Genomic DNA, 19,728 nt, shown 5'->3' with positions numbered 1-19,728 from the left:
AAAAGTTGACATAGTAAAGATATTAAGATAATGCTCGATATTTTGGGAGAGTTAGAAGTATATAAAATATTTGCCTTGTGATACAATTTTGGTTCTTCGAAATTACATTTTCAATCTTGGCAAATTTACAAACAGGGACGACAAAAACCAAACGCAATGATCATAACAGCGAAGTCATAGACTTATCAGAGAAAGGGAACAAGGAGTATAGGACCAAGTGATACAACTAAGTCAATAAAGCCGATAATAGGCATATGAAAGGTATGATCAAGATTAACAAAACTCCAACGCATATTGCAGAATTGGCCCAAGGGTATGATACGATATCTCGTAATGTCTCTCTGATGGTTTGACCTAAACAAACTCAAACCAAACCCGTTGCTCTCTTTTTAGTCTCTCATGTAAGATCACACCTGAAGATCACATAAACAACATCACACAGAACCAACAATTCTTCATCCAGCAAAATGTGGCAACCTTTTTGTTTCAACGCAGGAAATCAAGAAGGCAACACAAATTATCCACCAACAATTCTCAACATCGAACTCGTATAAGTAATGACAGCAACCATAATTGTTCCGTATGTTAAATCATCACATTTTCCTTCTCATTATTGATAACAGAATTGTATGCGAATGTCTTTAATCAAATGATTAACAATCATAAGACTTTTGACAACTAAAACAGGAAGAAGCAAGAGCATCTCCAACGAAAAAATAGGGATTAATATTGGAGACGGTCTTAATCGAATAATAAAACAGAACAATCATCAATTTCAGTTAGAAAAACCAAATCTGAGAAAAGAAAACATCATTGCACTCCAAACAATCCATCTCGCTCCAACAACTTTATATTCAACCAACAAACCTCATCGTAAATTCAGAGGAAACCCAATTCGTAAATAATGAAAAAGAAGATAGAACAAATGTGTGAGGCATTTCCAGGATCAAATAACATAGAAAAAAAAGCCAAATGATCAGGATATACCACAATCAATATTGCGTCAATGCCATTATACCTAAAGGAACCATATTTAATCCTTCAGAATTGGTAAAAGACGCCATTCATTATTAACAACAATAATAACAAACACAAAGATTTAGGGAAGATCTAAAAAATGCTCAGTGGAAGGAGAAGTCGTTTATTAAAGAGAGCTCACGGCAAAACAAATTTTCATTGCTTTGTCCACTGCCCTTCACGCACCTTCGTGCTATTTTATCATCATCGCAAACCAAATTTCCCCAATAAACAAAAACAAATCAAACTAATAAAGCCTCAGTGTGTGTAACAATTCAGATCATTGATTTTAAAAAAACCTCACTGAAATCCGCTAAGATAATTGTTTTTATCATCATAGGCAATTCAAAGGGAACACCAAAACAAAAACTTTCATTATAGTGGGCGAAAAAGGATTTACTCAGACAGCCAAGGGTTGTTTCTTCAAATTCTGGGTGAAGAGCCCAGATCTGAAACTCTAGTCCACGAAATATTCGTTTCATCACCATAAACCCTTTCTACGCCCCAGAAAAAAACGAAAACTTTGATAACAAAACCCTAGACTCATTGAAATTATTAAGCAGAAAGAAGCATATGTTGTTCTGAATAGAGGAAAGAAGACGAAACGTATATATACTCAAATAAACGCCGGCGGATTAGCTTTGGGAATTAGGGTTTTTTCAGCGGCTACACCGTCTATTTTTTCTTTTTGGGTTTAGGGTTTTGTTTTGAAGAAAGCCCAATAAGTACAAAATGGCCTGTTTTATAAGTCCCTATTAAAAGCCCACAATGAGTTTTAATTTTAATTTTTTTTTGACTCGTCTTTGTGTGGTGAAGCGGCTTTCTCTCGGTCTCGCATTGATCGCACGCATGACGATATCTAGGAAACTAGCGCAATCAATGCAACGGTCTTGAACGTTATCTGTGACTAGGATTCTGCTACATACTACTTTGCATGTTTCACGTGTGTACGTACCCTTTCATCATGAGAAAATCAGAAAATAATAGATTTTCGTGACTCATAGTATGAAACATTTTTATAACTAACTAATTGGAGGAAAACTAGGCAGATTTTTTTTATAAACGATATCGATTTAAGGGGGATTTTTTTTTCTTTTCTTGTTATTCCTCCTATAAACAAAGCTATCGAAACAAAGCATCCAAAAAAAAAGAAGAAGAGAGAAACATGAACAAATTTGCGCTTGTCTTCGTACCATTTCCTATACTTGGTCATCTCAAATCAACCGCCGAGATGGCTAAGCTACTAGTGGAGCAAGAAACTCGCCTCTCTATCTCCATTATCATCCTTCCTCTTCTTTCCGGAGACGACGTCAGTGCTTCCGCTTATATCTCAGCTCTTTCCGCCGCATCCAACGACCGCCTTCACTATGAAGTGATCTCGGACGGAGATCAACCAACCGTCGGGTTACATGTCGATAACCACATCCCGATGGTGAAACGTACCGTTGCAAAACTCGTTGATGACTACTCAAGGCGGCCGGACTCGCCGAGGCTCGCTGGTTTAGTTGTTGACATGTTTTGTATCTCGGTGATAGACGTGGCTAATGAGGTTAGTGTTCCGTGTTACTTGTTTTACACGTCAAACGTTGGGATTCTTGCTCTTGGGTTACATATTCAGATGTTGTTTGATAAGAAGGAGTACAGTGTCAGTGAAACTGATTTTGAAGACTCGGAAGTTGTGTTGGATGTTCCGAGTTTGACTTGTCCTTATCCGGTGAAGTGTCTTCCTTATGGTTTGGCAACGAAAGAGTGGCTTCCTATGTATCTAAATCAAGGTAGAAGATTCAGAGAGATGAAAGGTATTTTGGTAAATACTTTTGCTGAGCTTGAACCTTATGCGTTGGAGTCTCTTCACTCTAGTGGTGATACTCCTCGTGCTTATCCAGTGGGACCATTGTTGCATCTCGAGAACCATGTTGACGGTTCTAAAGACGAGAAGGGTTCGGACATTTTACGGTGGTTAGATGAACAACCACCTAAATCGGTAGTGTTCCTCTGCTTTGGAAGCATAGGAGGCTTTAACGAGGAACAAGCAAGAGAAATGGCCATTGCACTTGAGAGAAGTGGTCACCGCTTCTTGTGGTCTCTTCGCCGTGCATCTCGAGATATAGATAAGGAACTTCCCGGAGAATTCAAGAATCTTGAAGAAATTCTCCCGGAAGGATTCTTTGATCGGACAAAGGATAAAGGAAAGGTGATCGGATGGGCTCCACAAGTAGCCGTGCTGGCTAAGCCAGCAATCGGAGGTTTTGTTACTCATTGCGGGTGGAACTCGATACTCGAGAGTCTTTGGTTCGGTGTTCCTATAGCGCCATGGCCGTTATACGCTGAGCAGAAGTTTAATGCTTTCGTGATGGTGGAGGAGCTTGGTTTGGCAGTGAAGATAAGAAAGTATTGGCGAGGCGATCAGTTGGTGGGAACGGCGACGGTCATAGTGACGGCAGAGGAGATAGAGAGAGGAATCAGATGTTTGATGGAGCAAGATAGTGACGTGAGGAATAGAGTGAAGGAGATGAGTAAGAAATGTCACATGGCTTTAAAGGATGGTGGCTCGTCTCAATCTGCTTTGAAATTATTTATTCAAGACGTTACGAAGTATATTGCTTGAGAATAGCTAAACCGGAGCATGCAACGCTCTTGAATGTTGTGTCCCTTTTATATATTATCAGTTTATCACTAGATATGATAATTTGCATGTGTTCTATTTACGTGTGTTCTATCTTTTGAGTGATCATGAGAAAAATAATATTTCTAAAGTTTGTAAAAGAGTTTTTCAATATCAATCTGTTCATTATTGGTTGTAAAACATTATATACTTAAAATGAGACTGTAGCTGATTGATTGTAGTTATTTAAAACTAAATCTTAATTCAGTCAAAGCACATAAACTAATAATAAATTATGTAATTTGGTTTCACCACATATATATATATATTCATAATTCAAATAAAGATACATCTTTAAAATCCGAAATTATAGACATTATAAATCTCAAATACTCCCCCTCCTACCAACTGTATGTTCGTGCAAAATTTACGTAACCACGTGGTTTTTTAAATCGTCAGGATTCAAACGTTGAAGATAAGATTAAACAGACCATCTTCATCCCTAAATCTTTAAGACACCCATAAGGCCATAAAGGTTTAGGGATGAAGACACATGATTACGATGTGCATTGCGAAAGTGATTTCTCAAAAGCTCTCCAACGTGCGAGTCATAGAAGGTCCGACCGTCCAGGAAGGGATTAGAAAGCTAGCAGATGTCTCATGTGTTATATATGTGGATGTGTGAGTGTTTCAAATGATTGTGAGTGTTTAATTTTTCTTTTCTAAAAAAAATAAAAAAATAGAAGTTCATACCCGAAAAAATGAAATCGATGCTTGTTCTCTTGTACTTATTATTTTAGAATATGGTATGCTTATCTATATTTTTGTTCATAAATTATAAAAACTAATTTCGATGATAGATAAATTGTATATTTGCCAATTGTTTTTTTCTTTTTTCTTTTGTAAATTATGAAGTTCCCAAACGAAACTCATACATCTCTCTAAACCCAAGGTCCCAAGATATGAAGCTAACCTTTACCACGTCGAGTGCGGGGGTTTTAGCACTTAAAGTTCACATCCAAATGTTGTACGATGAGAACGAATACGATGTTAGTTAAAGTGATTATGAAGACTCCGAAGCTGTGTTGGACGTACCGAGTTTGACTCGTCATTTTCCGGTGAAGTGCCTTCCCCACGCTTACGCATCTAAACAATGGCTCCCGACGTTTGTAAATCAAGCTAGAAAATTCAGAGAGATGAGTGGTATTTTGGTAAATAAAGTTTTTATCAAGTGGTGATACTCCTCCTGCTTATCCAGCACCATTGTTGCAACTCGAAAACGGAGTTGGAGTTGGTGACTCAAAGGACGAGAGGGTGACTGGACGAGCAACCACCTAGGTCAGTAGTGTTCCTCTGCTTTGGGAGCATGGGAGGCTTTCGTGGGGAACAAGCAAGAGAAATCGCCAAAGCGTTAGATCGAAGCAGCCACCGTTTTTTGTGGTCTCTTCGTCGAGCATCTTCGAATATTTTTAAAGAATCTCAAAAAGAGTCTATGAATATCGAAGAAGTTCTCCCGTAAGGGATCTTTGATACCTTAATCTTATCATTAATACTATTTGAGGGGGGGGAAATTGTTATTGTTTTGACAAAAAAGAAAAGAAAATTATTGTTCCTCATCAGTTTTGTTATCAAAGGAGATGCCGAAAAGGACTAAAATATTTTCTAATGGGCCTTAATCAATCGGCCCAACAAACAGAGGTAAATGAATGAAGCCGAAACACGGAAACAGTTACGTGCTTATTACCACTAGCGAGCGTTATCGCTTCGCAGATTCAGTCAAAAACAAGAAACAGGAGCTTGTCTTCTCCCCGAGATTAGAAGAAGGACTAACATGAAATTTGAGCTTGTTTTCATCCCCTATCCCGGAATCGGTCATCTCCGATCAACGGTAGAAATGGCAAAGCTACTAGTGGACCGTGAAACTCGTCTCTCTATCTCCGTTATCATCCTTCCTTTCATTTCCGAAGGCGAAGTCGGTGCTTCCGATTACATCGCAGCCCTCTCCGCCTCATCCAACAACCGCCTCCGCTACGAAGTTATCTCCGCCGTAGATCAACCAACCATCGAGATGACGACAATTGAAATCCATATGAAGAACCAAGAACCAAAGGTGAGAAGCACCGTTGCAAAACTCCTTGAAGACTATTCGTCTAAACCGGACTCGCCGAAGATCGCTGGCTTTGTTCTAGACATGTTTTGCACTTCGATGGTAGATGTAGCGAACGAGTTTGGTTTCCCGAGTTATATGTTTTACACCTCCAGTGCCGGGATTCTCTCAGTTACATATCATGTTCAAATGTTGTGCGATGAGAACAAGTACGATGTTAGTGAAAATGATTATGCAGACTCGGAAGCTGTGTTGAACTTTCCGAGTTTGAGTCGTCCTTATCCGGTGAAGTGTCTTCCTCACGCTCTGGCAGCTAATATGTGGCTCCCGGTGTTTGTAAACCAAGCGAGAAAGTTTAGGGAGATGAAAGGTATTTTGGTAAATACTGTTGCTGAGCTTGAACCTTATGTGTTAAAGTTTCTTTCTAGTAGTGATACTCCTCCTGTTTATCCTGTTGGACCATTGTTGCATCTTGAGAACCAACGTGATGATTCTAAGGACGAGAAACGGTTGGAGATTATACGGTGGTTGGATCAGCAACCACCAAGTTCGGTTGTGTTTCTCTGCTTTGGGAGCATGGGAGGCTTCGGTGAGGAACAAGTAAGAGAGATCGCAATCGCGTTAGAGCGAAGTGGGCACCGGTTTCTCTGGTCTCTTCGTCGCGCATCTCCGAATATATTCAAAGAACTTCCAGGAGAGTTTACTAATCTAGAGGAAGTTCTCCCGGAAGGATTCTTTGATCGAACGAAAGATATAGGTAAAGTGATTGGATGGGCTCCACAAGTAGCCGTTCTTGCGAATCCGGCTATAGGAGGTTTCGTAACTCATTGCGGGTGGAATTCTACGCTAGAGAGTCTTTGGTTTGGTGTTCCAACAGCTGCATGGCCGTTATACGCAGAGCAGAAGTTCAATGCTTTCTTAATGGTGGAGGAGCTTGGATTGGCGGTGGAGATAAGGAAGTATTGGCGAGGTGAACATTTGGCGGGATTACCGACGGCTACTGTGACAGCGGAGGAGATAGAGAAAGCAATCATGTGTCTAATGGAACAAGATAGTGACGTGAGGAAAAGAGTGAAGGATATGAGCGAGAAATGCCATGTGGCTTTAATGGATGGTGGATCGTCGCGTACTGCGTTGCAAAAGTTTATTGAAGAGGTTGCGAAGAATATAGTTTCACTAGATAAGGAATTTGAGCATGTAGCTCTTAAATGATAGGCCCAAAGTTTAAAATATCATATTAGACAAAGTGATATCTTTGTTCTTGTACTTTAAAACAGAACCTCATTTACTAGATTGAGGTAACAAGATAATAAAAATAAATGGTTGTAATGAAAGCTGTCTTTATAAACAAAGAAACTATTCAAATTTTGAATGATATGTCTCAATGATAGGTAACATGAAGATTGAAACTAAACGGTCCATAAATTTCTAAAGTTGAATGGAAAAAAATGTCTATCTCTAACCATGGAAGGACTTGAATATCGACAACAAAGTAGAAAAAAGAAGCGAACAAGTCAAAAATGACTTCAAAGACATAACATCAATTCACATTTTGATATATAACAAAGCTTATCCTATTATCGCCTTTATTTATCTTTGTAATGAACTCCTAAAGCACTTGGGAAAACAAGTAGAGAGAATAAAAGAAATGAAAATAGAGCTAGTATTCATTCCCTCTCCGGCAATTAGTCATCTCATGGCGACGGTAGAGATGGCGGAGCAACTAGTTGATAAAAACGACAACCTCTCTATCACCGTAATCATCATATCTTTTAGTTCTAAAAATACATCCATGATCACCTCTCTTACATCCAACAACCGCCTCCGGTACGAAATAATCTCCGGAGGAGATCAACAACCAACGGAGCTCAAAGCAACTGATTCCCACATCCAAAGTCTAAAGCCACTGGTGAGAGACGCGGTTGCTAAACTCGTAGATTCCACTCTACCAGACGCGCCTCGTCTTGCGGGATTCGTTGTTGACATGTACTGCACGTCGATGATCGATGTCGCTAACGAATTTGGCGTCCCTAGTTACTTGTTTTACACCTCTAACGCTGGATTTCTTGGACTTTTGCTTCACATTCAGTTCATGTACGATGCAGAGGATATCTATGACATGAGCGAATTAGAAGACTCTGACGTAGAGTTGGTGGTTCCGAGTTTGACTAGTCCTTATCCGTTGAAATGTCTTCCTTACATTTTCAAATCAAAAGAGTGGCTCACTTTTTTTGTAACTCAAGCGAGAAGATTCAGAGAAACTAAGGGCATTTTGGTAAACACGGTTCCTGACTTGGAACCTCAAGCGTTGACGTTTCTTTCCAATGGTAACATTCCACGTGCTTACCCAGTAGGACCATTGTTGCATCTCAAAAACGTAAATTGTGATTACGTGGACAAGAAGCAATCGGAGATTTTACGGTGGCTAGACGAGCAACCGCCAAGATCTGTAGTGTTCCTCTGTTTCGGGAGCATGGGAGGGTTCAGTGAGGAACAAGTGAGAGAAACCGCATTAGCTCTCGATCGAAGCGGCCACCGGTTTCTTTGGTCTCTCCGTCGTGCATCTCCGAATATATTGAGAGAGCCTCCCGGAGAATTCACAAACCTAGAGGAGATTCTCCCAGAAGGGTTTTTCGATCGGACGGCTAACAGAGGAAAGGTTATCGGATGGGCTGAACAGGTGGCCATATTGGCGAAGCCGGCGATCGGAGGTTTTGTTTCTCACGGCGGATGGAATTCGACGTTGGAGAGTTTGTGGTTTGGTGTTCCGATGGCGATTTGGCCGCTTTACGCTGAACAGAAGTTTAACGCTTTCGAGATGGTGGAAGAGCTTGGTTTGGCTGTGGAGATCAAGAAGCATTGGCGAGGAGATCTTTTGTTGGGGAGGTCGGAGATTGTGACGGCGGAGGAGATTGAGAAAGGAATCATATGTTTGATGGAGCAAGACAGTGACGTCAGGAAGAGAGTGAATGAGATCAGCGAGAAGTGCCACGTGGCTTTAATGGACGGTGGATCGTCAGAAACTGCTTTGAAAAGATTTATTCAAGACGTAACGGAGAATATTGCTTGGTCGGAAACTGAAAGCTAGGGAAATCGATTGAAAATGTTGTATAATGGGCCTGAATAATGGGCCATTGTCAAGCTGTTTTATTTCTGTGAACATGTATTTTTAAGTTTTGTGTATGAACTTAGTGAATGTATGAAAATAATGAAAAGATCTATGCCGGATTCAAGGAGACACGAAAGTTTCTTACAGTTTCAAACTCATTTACCTTGGATTAGAAGGCTAGATACAGAATAATAAGAATTATTGTAAATTTAAATGATTCACATATTAATTGAACCATAACACATCATTCTTGGGTGCATAAACACAAATCAAACAACAACAAAATTAAATTAACAACATTTGTTTTTTCCGAAAGTCACACAAAACAACAATGACCATAACACACCACATTCCGACCCTGAAGCTTACTAACTTCCAGCGACAGAACACCGTGTCCTGATCACACCAGCTGAGCCAGTCTTCACTTTAACTCTCCCCATCTTCTCCATTGACTTAGCAAAAGCTTTGAAAAACTTCTTTTCAGAACCGTTGACCAAGTCGTTGATCACCTTCAAAGTCGCTGAGTTCGTTGTTAATGCAGAATCAGACTGAAACAAGCCTCTCCTCTTCAAGACAAGCCTATAATAACTGAGATCGAAGCTTCTGCTACTACCGGGATCCATCTCGAGGATGGTGCTATTGTCGTTAAGGCTCTTACATTTGTTAGCCTTTAGATTTGCTGCATACTGGCTATCGAGAGATGGATCTTGTTTTACTGTAGTCGAGAAGTTGTAGAGACGCGTATTCATGGAAGAACAATGTGAGACGCCAATCGTGTGAGCCCCTGAACAAAAAAAAAATAGTAAACCGGTTATAACAACTTACCGGAGACCAATTTGGCTATTTCGGGTTAATGAACGTACCAGAGAGCAGAACAAGGTCCTTGAGATTAAGGCCTTGGTTTTTGAAAAGTCGTTGTAAAGTCGTGAAATTACTCGTTGGAGGTGGAATGTTATTAGTAGCCTCCGTCTTATTTGAGATCCTACCGTCTCTTCTACCCGTTGGAACACTCCATGAAGGACCTCCCTGTCAAATTTTAGATTATAATTACAATTAGTTTGCGTAACTAATGAATTAAGTCACGAGTTTATAGTTTTGTAACACTTACGGTGGCGACAACTGCGTCTCTAGCAGTCAAAGCAATGATATCTGCGCAAGAAACAGTCTTAGGACACACTTTTTCAAGAAGAGCCTTAATCCTTTCCACGAAACCGAATCCTCTAAGTGTTAGATTCGGTGGTGCATCTCTCTCTGCGTTACCAGATGTTGAATTTATCAACACCGATCCGTCACATCCCTTAAAAAACAAAAGTTCAGTGTCAATATTGAAAAAATGCAATAAATCTCAAATATTCTGCTCTAGCTCAAATTTACTATCTAAATTACCATTTTTATTAAAAATAAGAAGAGGATAAAATATGTTAATATAAATGTGTGATTATTAATTTATATATATGTAGTACCCTAACGAAGCAATCATGGAAGTGCATTCGGATGAGAGGAGCTGCAAGAGAAGGACCATTGTGGATATGATTTTGAATATGATCTGAAATGATTTTCTCTGCGTTTGGACAGCTCTTCGCGTAGAAATTCATTTGAAGTTGAGCCTCCGATGATCTCAACATTCCAATAAGAACCGTCACTACAACCACAACCGCAATATTTAATTGCGTCATCGTCTTCATCTAGTAGTTACCTCGATTTTGTTTCTCACTACTTTTCTTTGGGTTTGTGTCACTGAAGAGAGACAGGATATAGAGCAATAATGGAAGGGGTCTATTTATAAGAGGATTGTTCATTATGGTGAAAGTAAATATAAAACTTATGTAAAAACTAAACTAAATTTTTTTTTAATAAAACAATAAAGGAAGTGAAAAAAAAAGCCGAACAAAATGTTGTGTTTTTTTGTGTGTGTCAGTTTTGTGATTTTTAGTTAATTTGTTGATGGTAAAGATTTATTTCATAAAATGAGAAGCCAAAAACAGCCGAACAAAAAAAGCTTTGTTTATAGTTTATAGCTTATACCCTCCCTTTATTAGCTCCATGATTATCTTTATTAAAAATAATAATTTGAGGTCATCTAAATGAAGTAAAGAACTAAAGATATATATGTAGAGTTTATTTCTATATAAGAAAGCAAAAGGATAAAGTTTATAGAAATATCAGGTCTTAAATAATTAATATCACATGTGAACAGTTCATTAATATATATCATAAAGAAGGGCTATGACAGTATATATATACACTTATTAAATTATTTCTTTAGAAAAGACGTTAATTACTTATTTGCTTTTAACATGCACTCATCAAGGTATCATATACATAGTCTCCTCTTCGGTCTATATGACTATATATAAATATGTTTTGTTAAAAACGGTAAGGTAGTTATTACTTATTAGTAAACACATCATTTTTTTACAAATGTTTATTAAACTTGATATATACATAGTATATACGGAATAAACTTAGAAATATAAGATGGCAAATGAAGTTAAAATTAATATATATATATATATATATATATATATATATGAAAAATCACTAAAAATTAATTAGACACTTCTAAAATAAATGTCATTAAAAATTAAAAATATCCATAGTTTTAATCATAAAATGCGAATGTTACATGTATAATATCTACTAATACTAGTCTCAAACGTAAATGTTAAACTAAACAAACTAATTTATGGTGATTTCAGCCTACAATTTCAATTATAATTAACCACTACTATGCCAGAGACAAAAGCAAGTAAATTTATTTGCCGTGAACACTTGAATAGTAAAAAGACCTTACTTTTCCACATGTTTTTGCCTCAATTATCAAATCAAGAAGAAAAATGTTAAACAACATGTAAAAGTAGTAATAGTATATGATAGACCCCAATAATGGCATGTGACTTAAGGAAGTGAAAGGAGAAGAAGTCTAAATAATTGTCCCACAACTTGCTAGTCTCCCTTTTGTATATTTAACCGGACCTTTAATCTTATAATAGGGTTGCAGAAAGCAAAATTGAAGGCAAAATGTTCAATCAAAAATTGAATCGAATTAGCTGACCCGGACTGTATAAAATTAAAGGTCCGGTTAAATCGATTTCTTAATAGTAATTACCATGCATTAACGAACTTCATTAGCATAATTTAAATTGTAAACCAGTGTAATCATCAAACTGAAGCAAATAAGCTAAATTAGTACTGTTAATTAACCCTAAATTACACAAAATTAAAACTACATATATATTTGAGACTAATTTTTTTTTGTCGTCTTATACACCCACTCTCTAATATGTGATGTGTGTGAAAATATTTATGGTCGCTACTTGATCAGTAATTTCATTCCAAGACTTTAGAGTTAATAATATAAAACTAGGAAATTTCATTTTTCAAATCGGATAATAGTAACTTGATTAAATAATGCGGTATTAACCACTATTTTTCTTGCTCGGAAGATCAATGCTGCTAGGCAGCTGTAAGAAGAAAACGCGTCAAGAAGAAAAACGATCGGATCAGAACATTTCCAGCATCGTGTAATAGTTTAATCTCCAAAGACACTTTTTCACTTTGATTTAATGAACAATAGATTTGGCAAAAGACAAAAAAAAAATAAAAGATAAAAAAAGGACCAATGAAAAGGAAAGATACCGACGCATAATCACCTAAACCCACTAACAAATTCTTTTCCACTTACAAAAATAAGTTTACGATTTTTTAAAAAATCCGAATATATACGGATAGAATAAAATAGTACGTAATAGCGAAAAGTGTAAGAGAAATACACACTAATTAAAGATATGGCACATGGCAAAATTCAAAATTGGGTCTTAAAATATTTATTTTGTTCTTTCTCACACCTCCATGAGTTGCCATTATGAAGCTTTCATGCAAATTTTAGCCATAAATCGAAGTTCTATTATAAGCTGTAATAAAAAAAAACTAAGTTCTATATAATTTAAGTTATGATAAAATTCTTTTGTAATATAAATGGAAACCGCATTTTCCTAGTTATTTGTCTAAAATTGTTGGATCATCTAGTGCATACATATATTTACAATGCATATGATATGTATGGAAGAAGTATTGACAAATTCAGCAAAAGTTAGATTTGCATATCTACCTTGTCTTCTTCGGCCAAAGAAGAAATAGCGTCAAGGAATGACAAACTAACCTTAGTAAAAATTAGATAAATCCTCGAAAGACCATGTTTAATTTTTTTTTGTATTTGTAATATAATATTTCTGAATTTCCAAGTTTAACATTTTGAAAGAAAAAATTTACAATTTTATCGTTAATGTGAAAACATAAATAATTATTCATGGAAATCGAATATGAAAAAATCATATAATTTGCCCGTGCATTCACAACAACCTTTTCATCTTGTCTGCTTTATTGCCAAAGCCTTGATGTCCTATTTCTTATATACATTGTCATCTTCTGTCATTCGTCATTTCTTAGAAATCTTAAATTTTAAAAAATTTGAAGACATGAAAATATTAGGAATATGATATTTCATCTAAACCAAAAGATTGTATCGCACAAGAAACAAGTCTAAAATGAAGAATTTCATCTATATGATAGTATGAAAACGATTTTATCCATACAAAAAAAAAAGCGCTATATGAAAATGAGAAGATGACACGATTGTTTGGAAGTTACTTTTACATGTTCTTAAACTATTTTTTTCAGATTTAAAAATAAAAATCGTTTTGTAATGGCTGAGACATAATACCTAATGGTTTATACACATATATGCAATTGTGGTTTATTACTCAATTAGTTATTAGTTTAGAGATATTTGACCTAATATACCAAATAAAGCTTCCATATCTTCTTCTCCTTCTTGTTTGGCAGATAGTTGTTGGCAGGTCCCCTTTAAAGTCTTTCGAAATTGGTTCACTTCTTCAACAGGGTTTATTTTTGTAAAATAATTTGTAGGCATTCGTTTCTTTAATTAAGAAAATCCTTTAACGAAAAAGAAGAAGAAGAAGCAATAGTTCCAAATTAAAAAATATTCAGAATTCAATGCTTTTACATATTCACCCATAGATTATGAGAGAATTAATTTCTAATATTTTTCCTAAAATTGAAATGGTTAAGGTTGAAAAAACCTAAAATGGTTAGGTTTGTTTTGAAGGCCTCCTTTTCAATAGTAAATAACAAACGTGTACGAATTAAATAAGGGAAATTTGCAGATATAACCTAAAAAATTTATAAATTCACAAAGTAACCTATCAAAAAAACCTAACATTATAACATCTATATAATATAAATTACTACAATTTTACCCTCACCACTAACACCACTAACCACCACCACAACCAACACCGTCGCCGGACAACCACCGCCATCGCCGGATACCCACCGCCACCGCCGGATACCCACCGCCGCCGTCACCGGAATCACCACCGCCGCTGCCAGACCACCACCACCGCCGCCGTCGTCTGAACCTCCACCACCACCACCTTAGGTCTTTTTACCTACCCTCTAAGTTACTTACTTAATAAATACATATATAGTGCTATATCTTTAATTATTTTCAATAAAAGTGTTATTCATGTAAATCACCCATTAAATAATCATCCATATAAAAAAAACTTCAAATACCTGAAAACTTATCACTCAATCTGTCTAACAACTATAGTCACCAAAATTAACGGGAAATGACGTAGCAAAAATCTTTTGCTTGGCTTGAGAGTCTTGTGAGACTTTTGATTCATCTCTCTTAATCATTCACTGTCTTTATCTTTTAGGTTATAAATTATTTTTTCTTACATTAAAAAAATAAAACTAAAGTGCACAACTATAAGTCTAGCTAAGACTACTTACTTCCCCACTAAGTACGAGTGACTATTTTAAATTTTAAATTTCTCATGATTCCATTTTAAGAATACTCATAATTCAAGACATCAAACTTAGGCTTCAAGCAACTCCCAAAGCAGAGGAAACTATTTTTTAATTCCATTTATTTATACTACATTGTGAAGTGGATATGAAACAAGGCCCATAAATGTCCACTAGACTAAGTTTGACCCATATAGTATAAAGGGTCACCTATATGGCCACACAATTTATATATGTAGTTTTTAGGTTTAGAAAGCTCAATAGTTCAAGTGTACAACGTTTGGCAGTTACGAATCTAGAATATCTGACTATGTATATCAAAAACTCTGTATAGTGAAGTCAGGAGTTTCAATTCTTATAAAGATATTTTCAACGAAACATGGAATTCATCCTAGCCATGGATGAGAATAGTCAAAAGATGTTTTTTAGCGAACGTCTTCAAGAGATTTATCAGTGACGTTTTCGACACTAGTGAATGTAATTTTAATATCAATGCAAGTAAAGAAAGAAAAAATACAGTAAGTTACTAATCTGGTTCAAGAGATATATGTCTTGAATCTCTGCCAACATGTCTTTTTCTTATAAGTGCTAATATATATGTTTCTTCGTCTTCTGAGACGAGCCTCATCATCTTAGATTCAAGAGATATTCTTAGTGACGTCTTGAATAAACTTTAGAAGAGCAACGTGCGAAGATCCACCGTCCATTAAAGCTACGTGACTCTTCTCGCTCATCTCCTTCACTCTACTCCTCACGTCACTATCCTGCTCCATCAAACACCGGATCCCTCTCTCTATCTCCTCTGCCGTCATCAACTCATCATCCGCCGCCATGAAATCTCCTCGGAAACTATTTCGGACCTCCACCGCTAGCCCTAGCTCCTCAACCATCTCGAACGCGTTAACTTGTTGCTCTGCGTAAAGCGGCCACGTAGCCATCGGAACTCCGAACCATAGACTCTCTAGCGTCGAGTTCCATCCACAATGCGACACGAACCCTCCGATCGCAGGATTTGCTAGAATGGCGCTTTGTGGAGCCCAACCTACAATCTTTCCTATCTCTGCCGTCCGTTCCAAGAATCCTTCCGGGAGAATTTCCTCAAGATTCGTAAATTCTTCGGGAGGTCCTATCGATCCTTTTGGTTGAGCACGACGAAGAGACCAGACAAAGCGGTGACCACTTCGCTCAAGCGCGATTGCGATTTCTTTAGCTTGGCCCTCACGGAAACCTCCCATGCTTCCGAAACAGAGGAAAACAACGGATTTACGTGGCTGCTCGTCTAGCCACCGTAGGATCTCCGATTGCTTATCGTCAGATGAATTTGGACCGTTGATTTTAAGATTCATAACCGGTCCAACTGTGTACACCGTAGGCAGAGGACTATCTACGCCGGAGAAAAACTTCATAGCTTGAGGCTCAAGCTCAGCGAATGTATTTACCAAAATACCTTTAGTTTCTCGGAATCTTCTGGTTTGTCTAAACATAACCGGTAACCACTCCTTGGTTAATAGAACCGAGGGGAAACACTTAACCGGTAAAGGACGAGTCAAACAAGGAACTTCCAGCTCAGTAGTGTCCGAGTCCTTGAGGTCACTAACGTCATAGTTCTTAACGTCGTAAAGGTATTCAACATGAACTTGCAATCCAAGAAACGTTGCGTTGGATGTGTAAAACATGTAACTGGGAACACCAAACTCATTAGCGACATCAATCATCATCATGCAAAACATATCCACCACGAATCCAGCAAGACGCGACGGCGAATCTGGTGGACCCGGGTCAGTAAGTTTTTCCACCGTGGCTTTGACCTGCGGCTTGAAGTTATCAATGTAGTCGAAAAAATGTGGTTTGGTGTCATCGGAGTCTGGTTTATCAGGGACGGAGAGAACGTTGTAGCTAAGACGTTCTTCAGAATCAGAGGAGAGAGAAGCGATGTAAGAAGAAGAGTTACTGCTACTAAATCCATGCATCTGAGGGATGATGATGATGGTGATGGAGAGATGGTCGTCACGGTCAACATGAAGCTTAGCTACCTCCACTAATGGCCGGAGATGTCCGTCACCAGGTGATGGTATGAACACCAGCTCCAGTTTCATTTTTCAAAATATTTATATTTTTGTAGCAATTGAGAATTGGTTTCTCCTATTGAAGGTTGAAGATGTTTCGGTGAAGAGATAAGATTCGTCTTTAGCATACATGACATGTGGTACTTGGACATCTACTGATGTTAGTTTAACTTTTGTCACAGGCCATACAATCTTGATCTTCAGACTTCAACGTTAGTACGTTACGTTAGTATTTTTTTCTTTTAATTGTCAGCTATATACTGCACTATCATACAATTAAAGGTAACCGACGTTTAATTCATTGAGATTTTGTTGGCATGTATTATTGTTTCTCGAGATATCAAGCATGTGGTGGGATGCATAATAGACAAGAGTCACAAGACACGACGCAGAACAAACAGACTCTCTTTTTGGTCCACATATATAATGACCTATCCAAGAAACGTACTCCACTCTTCCACCTTCTCGGTTACTGATGCGAAAGTAGCAAACAAATATTTCACATTTTTCCAAAAAGTGTTTTTAAAAAGTCACCTAATATGATAACTCATAAAATTTTCGTTTTGGTCCGTGATTGAACCAAGCTATAAGTCTATTATAACATTCTCAAAATGTAAATTAGTATTTCTAAGAAACCATGATGTAGTTGTTTTTTCTTTTTGTGGGGTGATGTCAGCATTGGACTTAAGGTGAGTTCAAGATTTAGTATGCAACTAAAGCACTTTCAAGTCGTGAACAGAATCCTTCACTTCCCTAAATTTTTAGATATTGGAACAACTTATAGATTCATAAGACTAAATCTTGTGTTGAAATATTGAAGTTCTATCTCAATAAGTCACTGTTAGATCATAAATAGTTTGATAAATCCAGATAATTCGTGCACATAGTGTGATTATTCTTTGCAGATAACAAAATATAAATAGATTGTTTAGACATAAACTGCATTTCTTTTCTTACAATCTTACCGAAACGTAAATTGCATTATTTTGCTTAATAGACAAAAGTACACGTAACTATTATTATACTTTCAGACTGGTTGTTTTCAATCATGTCATCATAGTCCTTTTAAAAGATTCCCATTATTCTATCACAAAACACCCAACCATGTTCCTATGGTACATTATCGAGCACGTTCCTATGGATTATGGAACATTATCGACCACGTCTTGAACAAACTTCTTTAGAGCACAGTTCGAAGATCCACCGTCCACCAACGCCACGTGGAGCTTATCCTTCATCTCCATCACCCTCTTCCTCATCTTGCTATCCTGCTCCATCGCACACTTGATCCCTCTCTCTATCTCATCAGCCGTCACAATCTCCGGCTCCTCCACCAGAAAATCTCTACGGTACTCCTTCTTTACCTCCGCCGCTAAACCAAGCTCATCCACCATATGAAACGCGTTAAACTGTTGCTCAGCATAGATAGGCCACGCCGCCATCGGAACACCGAACCAAAGACTCTCGAGAATTGAGTTCCATCCACAATGTGTCACGAACGCTCCTATAGCAGGACTATTCAACACATCTACTTGTGGTGCCCAGCTTATGATCTTCCCTATCTCCACCGTCCGATCTAAAAACCCTTTTGGAAGAATCTCCTCTAAGTTCGTGAATTCTCCGGGAGGAGGATTAGACTTGTTTCCAACAGGAGAAGCGCGGCGAAGCGACCAGAGAAACCTGTGTCCGCTTCGCTCGAGCGCCACAGCTATTTCTCTTGCTTGTTCCTCACTGAAACCTCCCATGCTCCCAAAACAGAGAAACACTACAGATTTCGTCGGTTGCTCTTTTAGCCAATGTAAAATCTCCTTTCTCTTCTCTTCATCGCCGCTAGATTCTAAGTCCATAATGGGCCCAACCGCGTACACCGGAGGGATATTTGTATTCCCATTTCCACCGGAAAAGAAACTCAACGCCTGAGGTTCCATGTCAGCCACCGAATTTACCAAAATACCCTTCGTTGCTCTAAAACTTCTAGCTCGACCCAAAACGTAAGGAAACCATTTCTTGTTTAGCATCACTGAAGGCAAACATTTTGCCGGAAAAGGCTGAGTCAGAGTTGGAACGTCAAACTTCATCTCCGTATCTTTGAACTCACTTACGTCGAGTTCTTTCTCGTCGTAAAGAGATTGAACGTGGAACTGTAGCCCGAGATAAGAAGCGTTGGACGTGTAGAAGATATAAGCCGAGAGGTTAAACTCATCGGCGATGTCTATCATGGACGTGCAGAACATGTCTACGACAATCCCAGCTAGCCGTGAGTCTGAACGTGTTGAAACATCTCCAGCGACCTTGGACACGACGGCTCTTACTTGTGGTTTCTGGCTGTCGATGTAAGATACGAGATCAGTAGTTTGATCTCGGGCGGGGAGGAGGATGTAGCGGAGACGGTCTTCGGAGTTCGTGTAGACGGAGGAAGAAGCGTCGTCGGAGACTCGTGAAGGAATGACGATGAGAGTGACGGAGAGGCGGTTGTCGCTGGCAACGAGAAGCTTTGCTAACGCCGTTGTTGCTCGGATATGGCCAACGCCCGGCGATGGTATGAACACAAGTTCTACTTTCATGACGGCGACTTTTGTTTAGACTTTTCGAATTGATAGTGTGGGCCTGTCACAAAAAGAGATGATAAAAGTTTGTTGTATGTTTTTAAACGTTTCTATACTAACTACTAGTCTACTACTACTTTATAGTATCCCATTTTCTCATCACAACAATTTAGCAAATCTATGAAATTTATGAATTGTAAAATATTTAAATAATAAAGACTTTTAATAAGTTTTTATTAAATTTGTTCTCTTAATTAGTGAAACAATAGAAAACAGGTAGGCTATTGAACAAATAAAAATGTTAATGAATTGATGATACAAAATAAGTAAATAGTTTTAAGCAATTACATAAACATCAAAGCAGAAAACAAGATATGTAAATAAAGATTTTTATTAAAGACGTTACAGATTATACGAATTATTTAATTTCAGGTTATGGAATT

The 19,728-nt window shown here is 37.8% G+C and overlaps 6 protein-coding genes, 2 long non-coding RNA genes, 4 other non-coding genes and 1 pseudogene across 17 annotated transcripts; 5 read left to right on the top strand and 8 right to left on the bottom strand.

Moving 5' to 3' along the window:
- Positions 1–923: 923 nt before the first annotated feature.
- On the bottom strand, positions 924–1,063 carry AT3G04175. The gene has a single exon (NR_141071.1). It is a non-coding gene; the product is annotated as an other RNA (small nucleolar RNA).
- A 55-nt stretch (positions 1,064–1,118) lies between these two features.
- On the bottom strand, positions 1,119–1,229 carry AT3G04165. The gene has a single exon (NR_141070.1). It is a non-coding gene; the product is annotated as an other RNA (small nucleolar RNA).
- Positions 1,230–1,272: 43 nt separating this feature from the next.
- Positions 1,273–1,359, bottom strand: AT3G04155. Its single transcript, NR_141069.1, has one exon. It is a non-coding gene; the product is annotated as an other RNA (small nucleolar RNA).
- Positions 1,360–1,415: 56 nt separating this feature from the next.
- AT3G21805 lies at positions 1,416–1,506 on the bottom strand. The gene has a single exon (NR_141607.1). It is a non-coding gene; the product is annotated as a snoRNA (small nucleolar RNA).
- A 564-nt stretch (positions 1,507–2,070) lies between these two features.
- UGT71B8 (UDP-glucosyl transferase 71B8) lies at positions 2,071–3,762 on the top strand. Its single transcript, NM_113075.3, has one exon. It carries the CDS (start codon positions 2,183–2,185, stop codon positions 3,623–3,625), a length of 1,443 nt encoding a protein of 480 aa, NP_188817.1. The 5' UTR covers positions 2,071–2,182; the 3' UTR covers positions 3,626–3,762.
- An 834-nt stretch (positions 3,763–4,596) lies between these two features.
- AT3G21791 lies at positions 4,597–5,153 on the top strand (annotated as a pseudogene). Its single transcript has one exon.
- A 172-nt stretch (positions 5,154–5,325) lies between these two features.
- AT3G21790 (UDP-Glycosyltransferase superfamily protein) lies at positions 5,326–7,050 on the top strand. Its single transcript, NM_113074.2, has one exon. The coding sequence runs from the start codon at positions 5,454–5,456 to the stop codon at positions 6,939–6,941; it is 1,488 nt and encodes a 495-aa protein (NP_188816.1). The 5' UTR covers positions 5,326–5,453; the 3' UTR covers positions 6,942–7,050.
- Positions 7,051–7,348: 298 nt separating this feature from the next.
- Positions 7,349–8,964, bottom strand: AT3G21781. The gene has a single exon (NR_141606.1). It is a non-coding gene; the product is annotated as an other RNA (long non-coding RNA).
- UGT71B6 (UDP-glucosyl transferase 71B6) lies at positions 7,349–8,964 on the top strand. Its single transcript, NM_113073.3, has one exon. The coding sequence runs from the start codon at positions 7,378–7,380 to the stop codon at positions 8,815–8,817; it is 1,440 nt and encodes a 479-aa protein (NP_188815.2). The 5' UTR covers positions 7,349–7,377; the 3' UTR covers positions 8,818–8,964.
- Positions 8,965–9,028: 64 nt separating this feature from the next.
- AT3G21770 (Peroxidase superfamily protein) lies at positions 9,029–10,592 on the bottom strand. The gene is made up of 4 exons (NM_113072.2): positions 10,302–10,592; positions 9,947–10,135; positions 9,702–9,864; positions 9,029–9,622 (listed from the first exon to the last, which is right to left on the bottom strand). Exons 1-4 carry the CDS (start codon positions 10,521–10,523, stop codon positions 9,207–9,209), a joined length of 990 nt encoding a protein of 329 aa, NP_188814.1. The 5' UTR covers positions 10,524–10,592; the 3' UTR covers positions 9,029–9,206.
- A 3,795-nt stretch (positions 10,593–14,387) lies between these two features.
- AT3G21755 lies at positions 14,388–17,570 on the top strand. Of its 5 annotated transcripts, NR_141604.1 has the most exons (3): positions 14,388–16,744; positions 16,922–16,955; positions 17,077–17,570. It is a non-coding gene; the product is annotated as an other RNA (long non-coding RNA). The 5 variants fall into 5 exon arrangements; NR_141603.1 differs by having other exon boundaries at positions 16,922–17,570; NR_141602.1 differs by having other exon boundaries at positions 16,825–17,570.
- On the bottom strand, positions 15,144–16,841 carry HYR1 (UDP-Glycosyltransferase superfamily protein). The gene has a single exon (NM_113071.2). The coding sequence runs from the start codon at positions 16,767–16,769 to the stop codon at positions 15,312–15,314; it is 1,458 nt and encodes a 485-aa protein (NP_188813.1). The 5' UTR covers positions 16,770–16,841; the 3' UTR covers positions 15,144–15,311.
- On the bottom strand, positions 17,563–19,523 carry UGT71B1 (UDP-glucosyl transferase 71B1). The gene has a single exon (NM_113070.3). The coding sequence runs from the start codon at positions 19,301–19,303 to the stop codon at positions 17,882–17,884; it is 1,422 nt and encodes a 473-aa protein (NP_188812.1). The 5' UTR covers positions 19,304–19,523; the 3' UTR covers positions 17,563–17,881.
- Positions 19,524–19,728: the final 205 nt, after the last annotated feature.

The sequence above is a fragment of the Arabidopsis thaliana genome, chromosome 3 (genome assembly GCF_000001735.4).
Source record: "Arabidopsis thaliana chromosome 3, partial sequence".
Taxonomy (NCBI): domain Eukaryota; kingdom Viridiplantae; phylum Streptophyta; class Magnoliopsida; order Brassicales; family Brassicaceae; genus Arabidopsis; species Arabidopsis thaliana.
Note: the sequence above shows the minus strand (reverse complement) of the source record. Positions and strands in the feature narration are given on the sequence as shown.

Coding starts and splice junctions, on each gene's coding strand:
- UGT71B8 (NM_113075.3), top strand. CDS start 2,183: ATGAACAAATTTGCGCTTGTCTTCGTACCATTTCCTATACTTGGTCAT.
- AT3G21790 (NM_113074.2), top strand. CDS start 5,454: ATGAAATTTGAGCTTGTTTTCATCCCCTATCCCGGAATCGGTCATCTC.
- UGT71B6 (NM_113073.3), top strand. CDS start 7,378: ATGAAAATAGAGCTAGTATTCATTCCCTCTCCGGCAATTAGTCATCTC.
- AT3G21770 (NM_113072.2), bottom strand. CDS start 10,523: ATGAAGACGATGACGCAATTAAATATTGCGGTTGTGGTTGTAGTGACG. Junction 10,136..10,301: donor TCCATGATTGCTTCGTTAGG/GTACTACATATA, acceptor TTGTTTTTTAAG/GGATGTGACGGATCGGTGTT. Junction 9,865..9,946: donor GAGACGCAGTTGTCGCCACC/GTAAGTGTTACA, acceptor AAAATTTGACAG/GGAGGTCCTTCATGGAGTGT.
- HYR1 (NM_113071.2), bottom strand. CDS start 16,769: ATGAAACTGGAGCTGGTGTTCATACCATCACCTGGTGACGGACATCTC.
- UGT71B1 (NM_113070.3), bottom strand. CDS start 19,303: ATGAAAGTAGAACTTGTGTTCATACCATCGCCGGGCGTTGGCCATATC.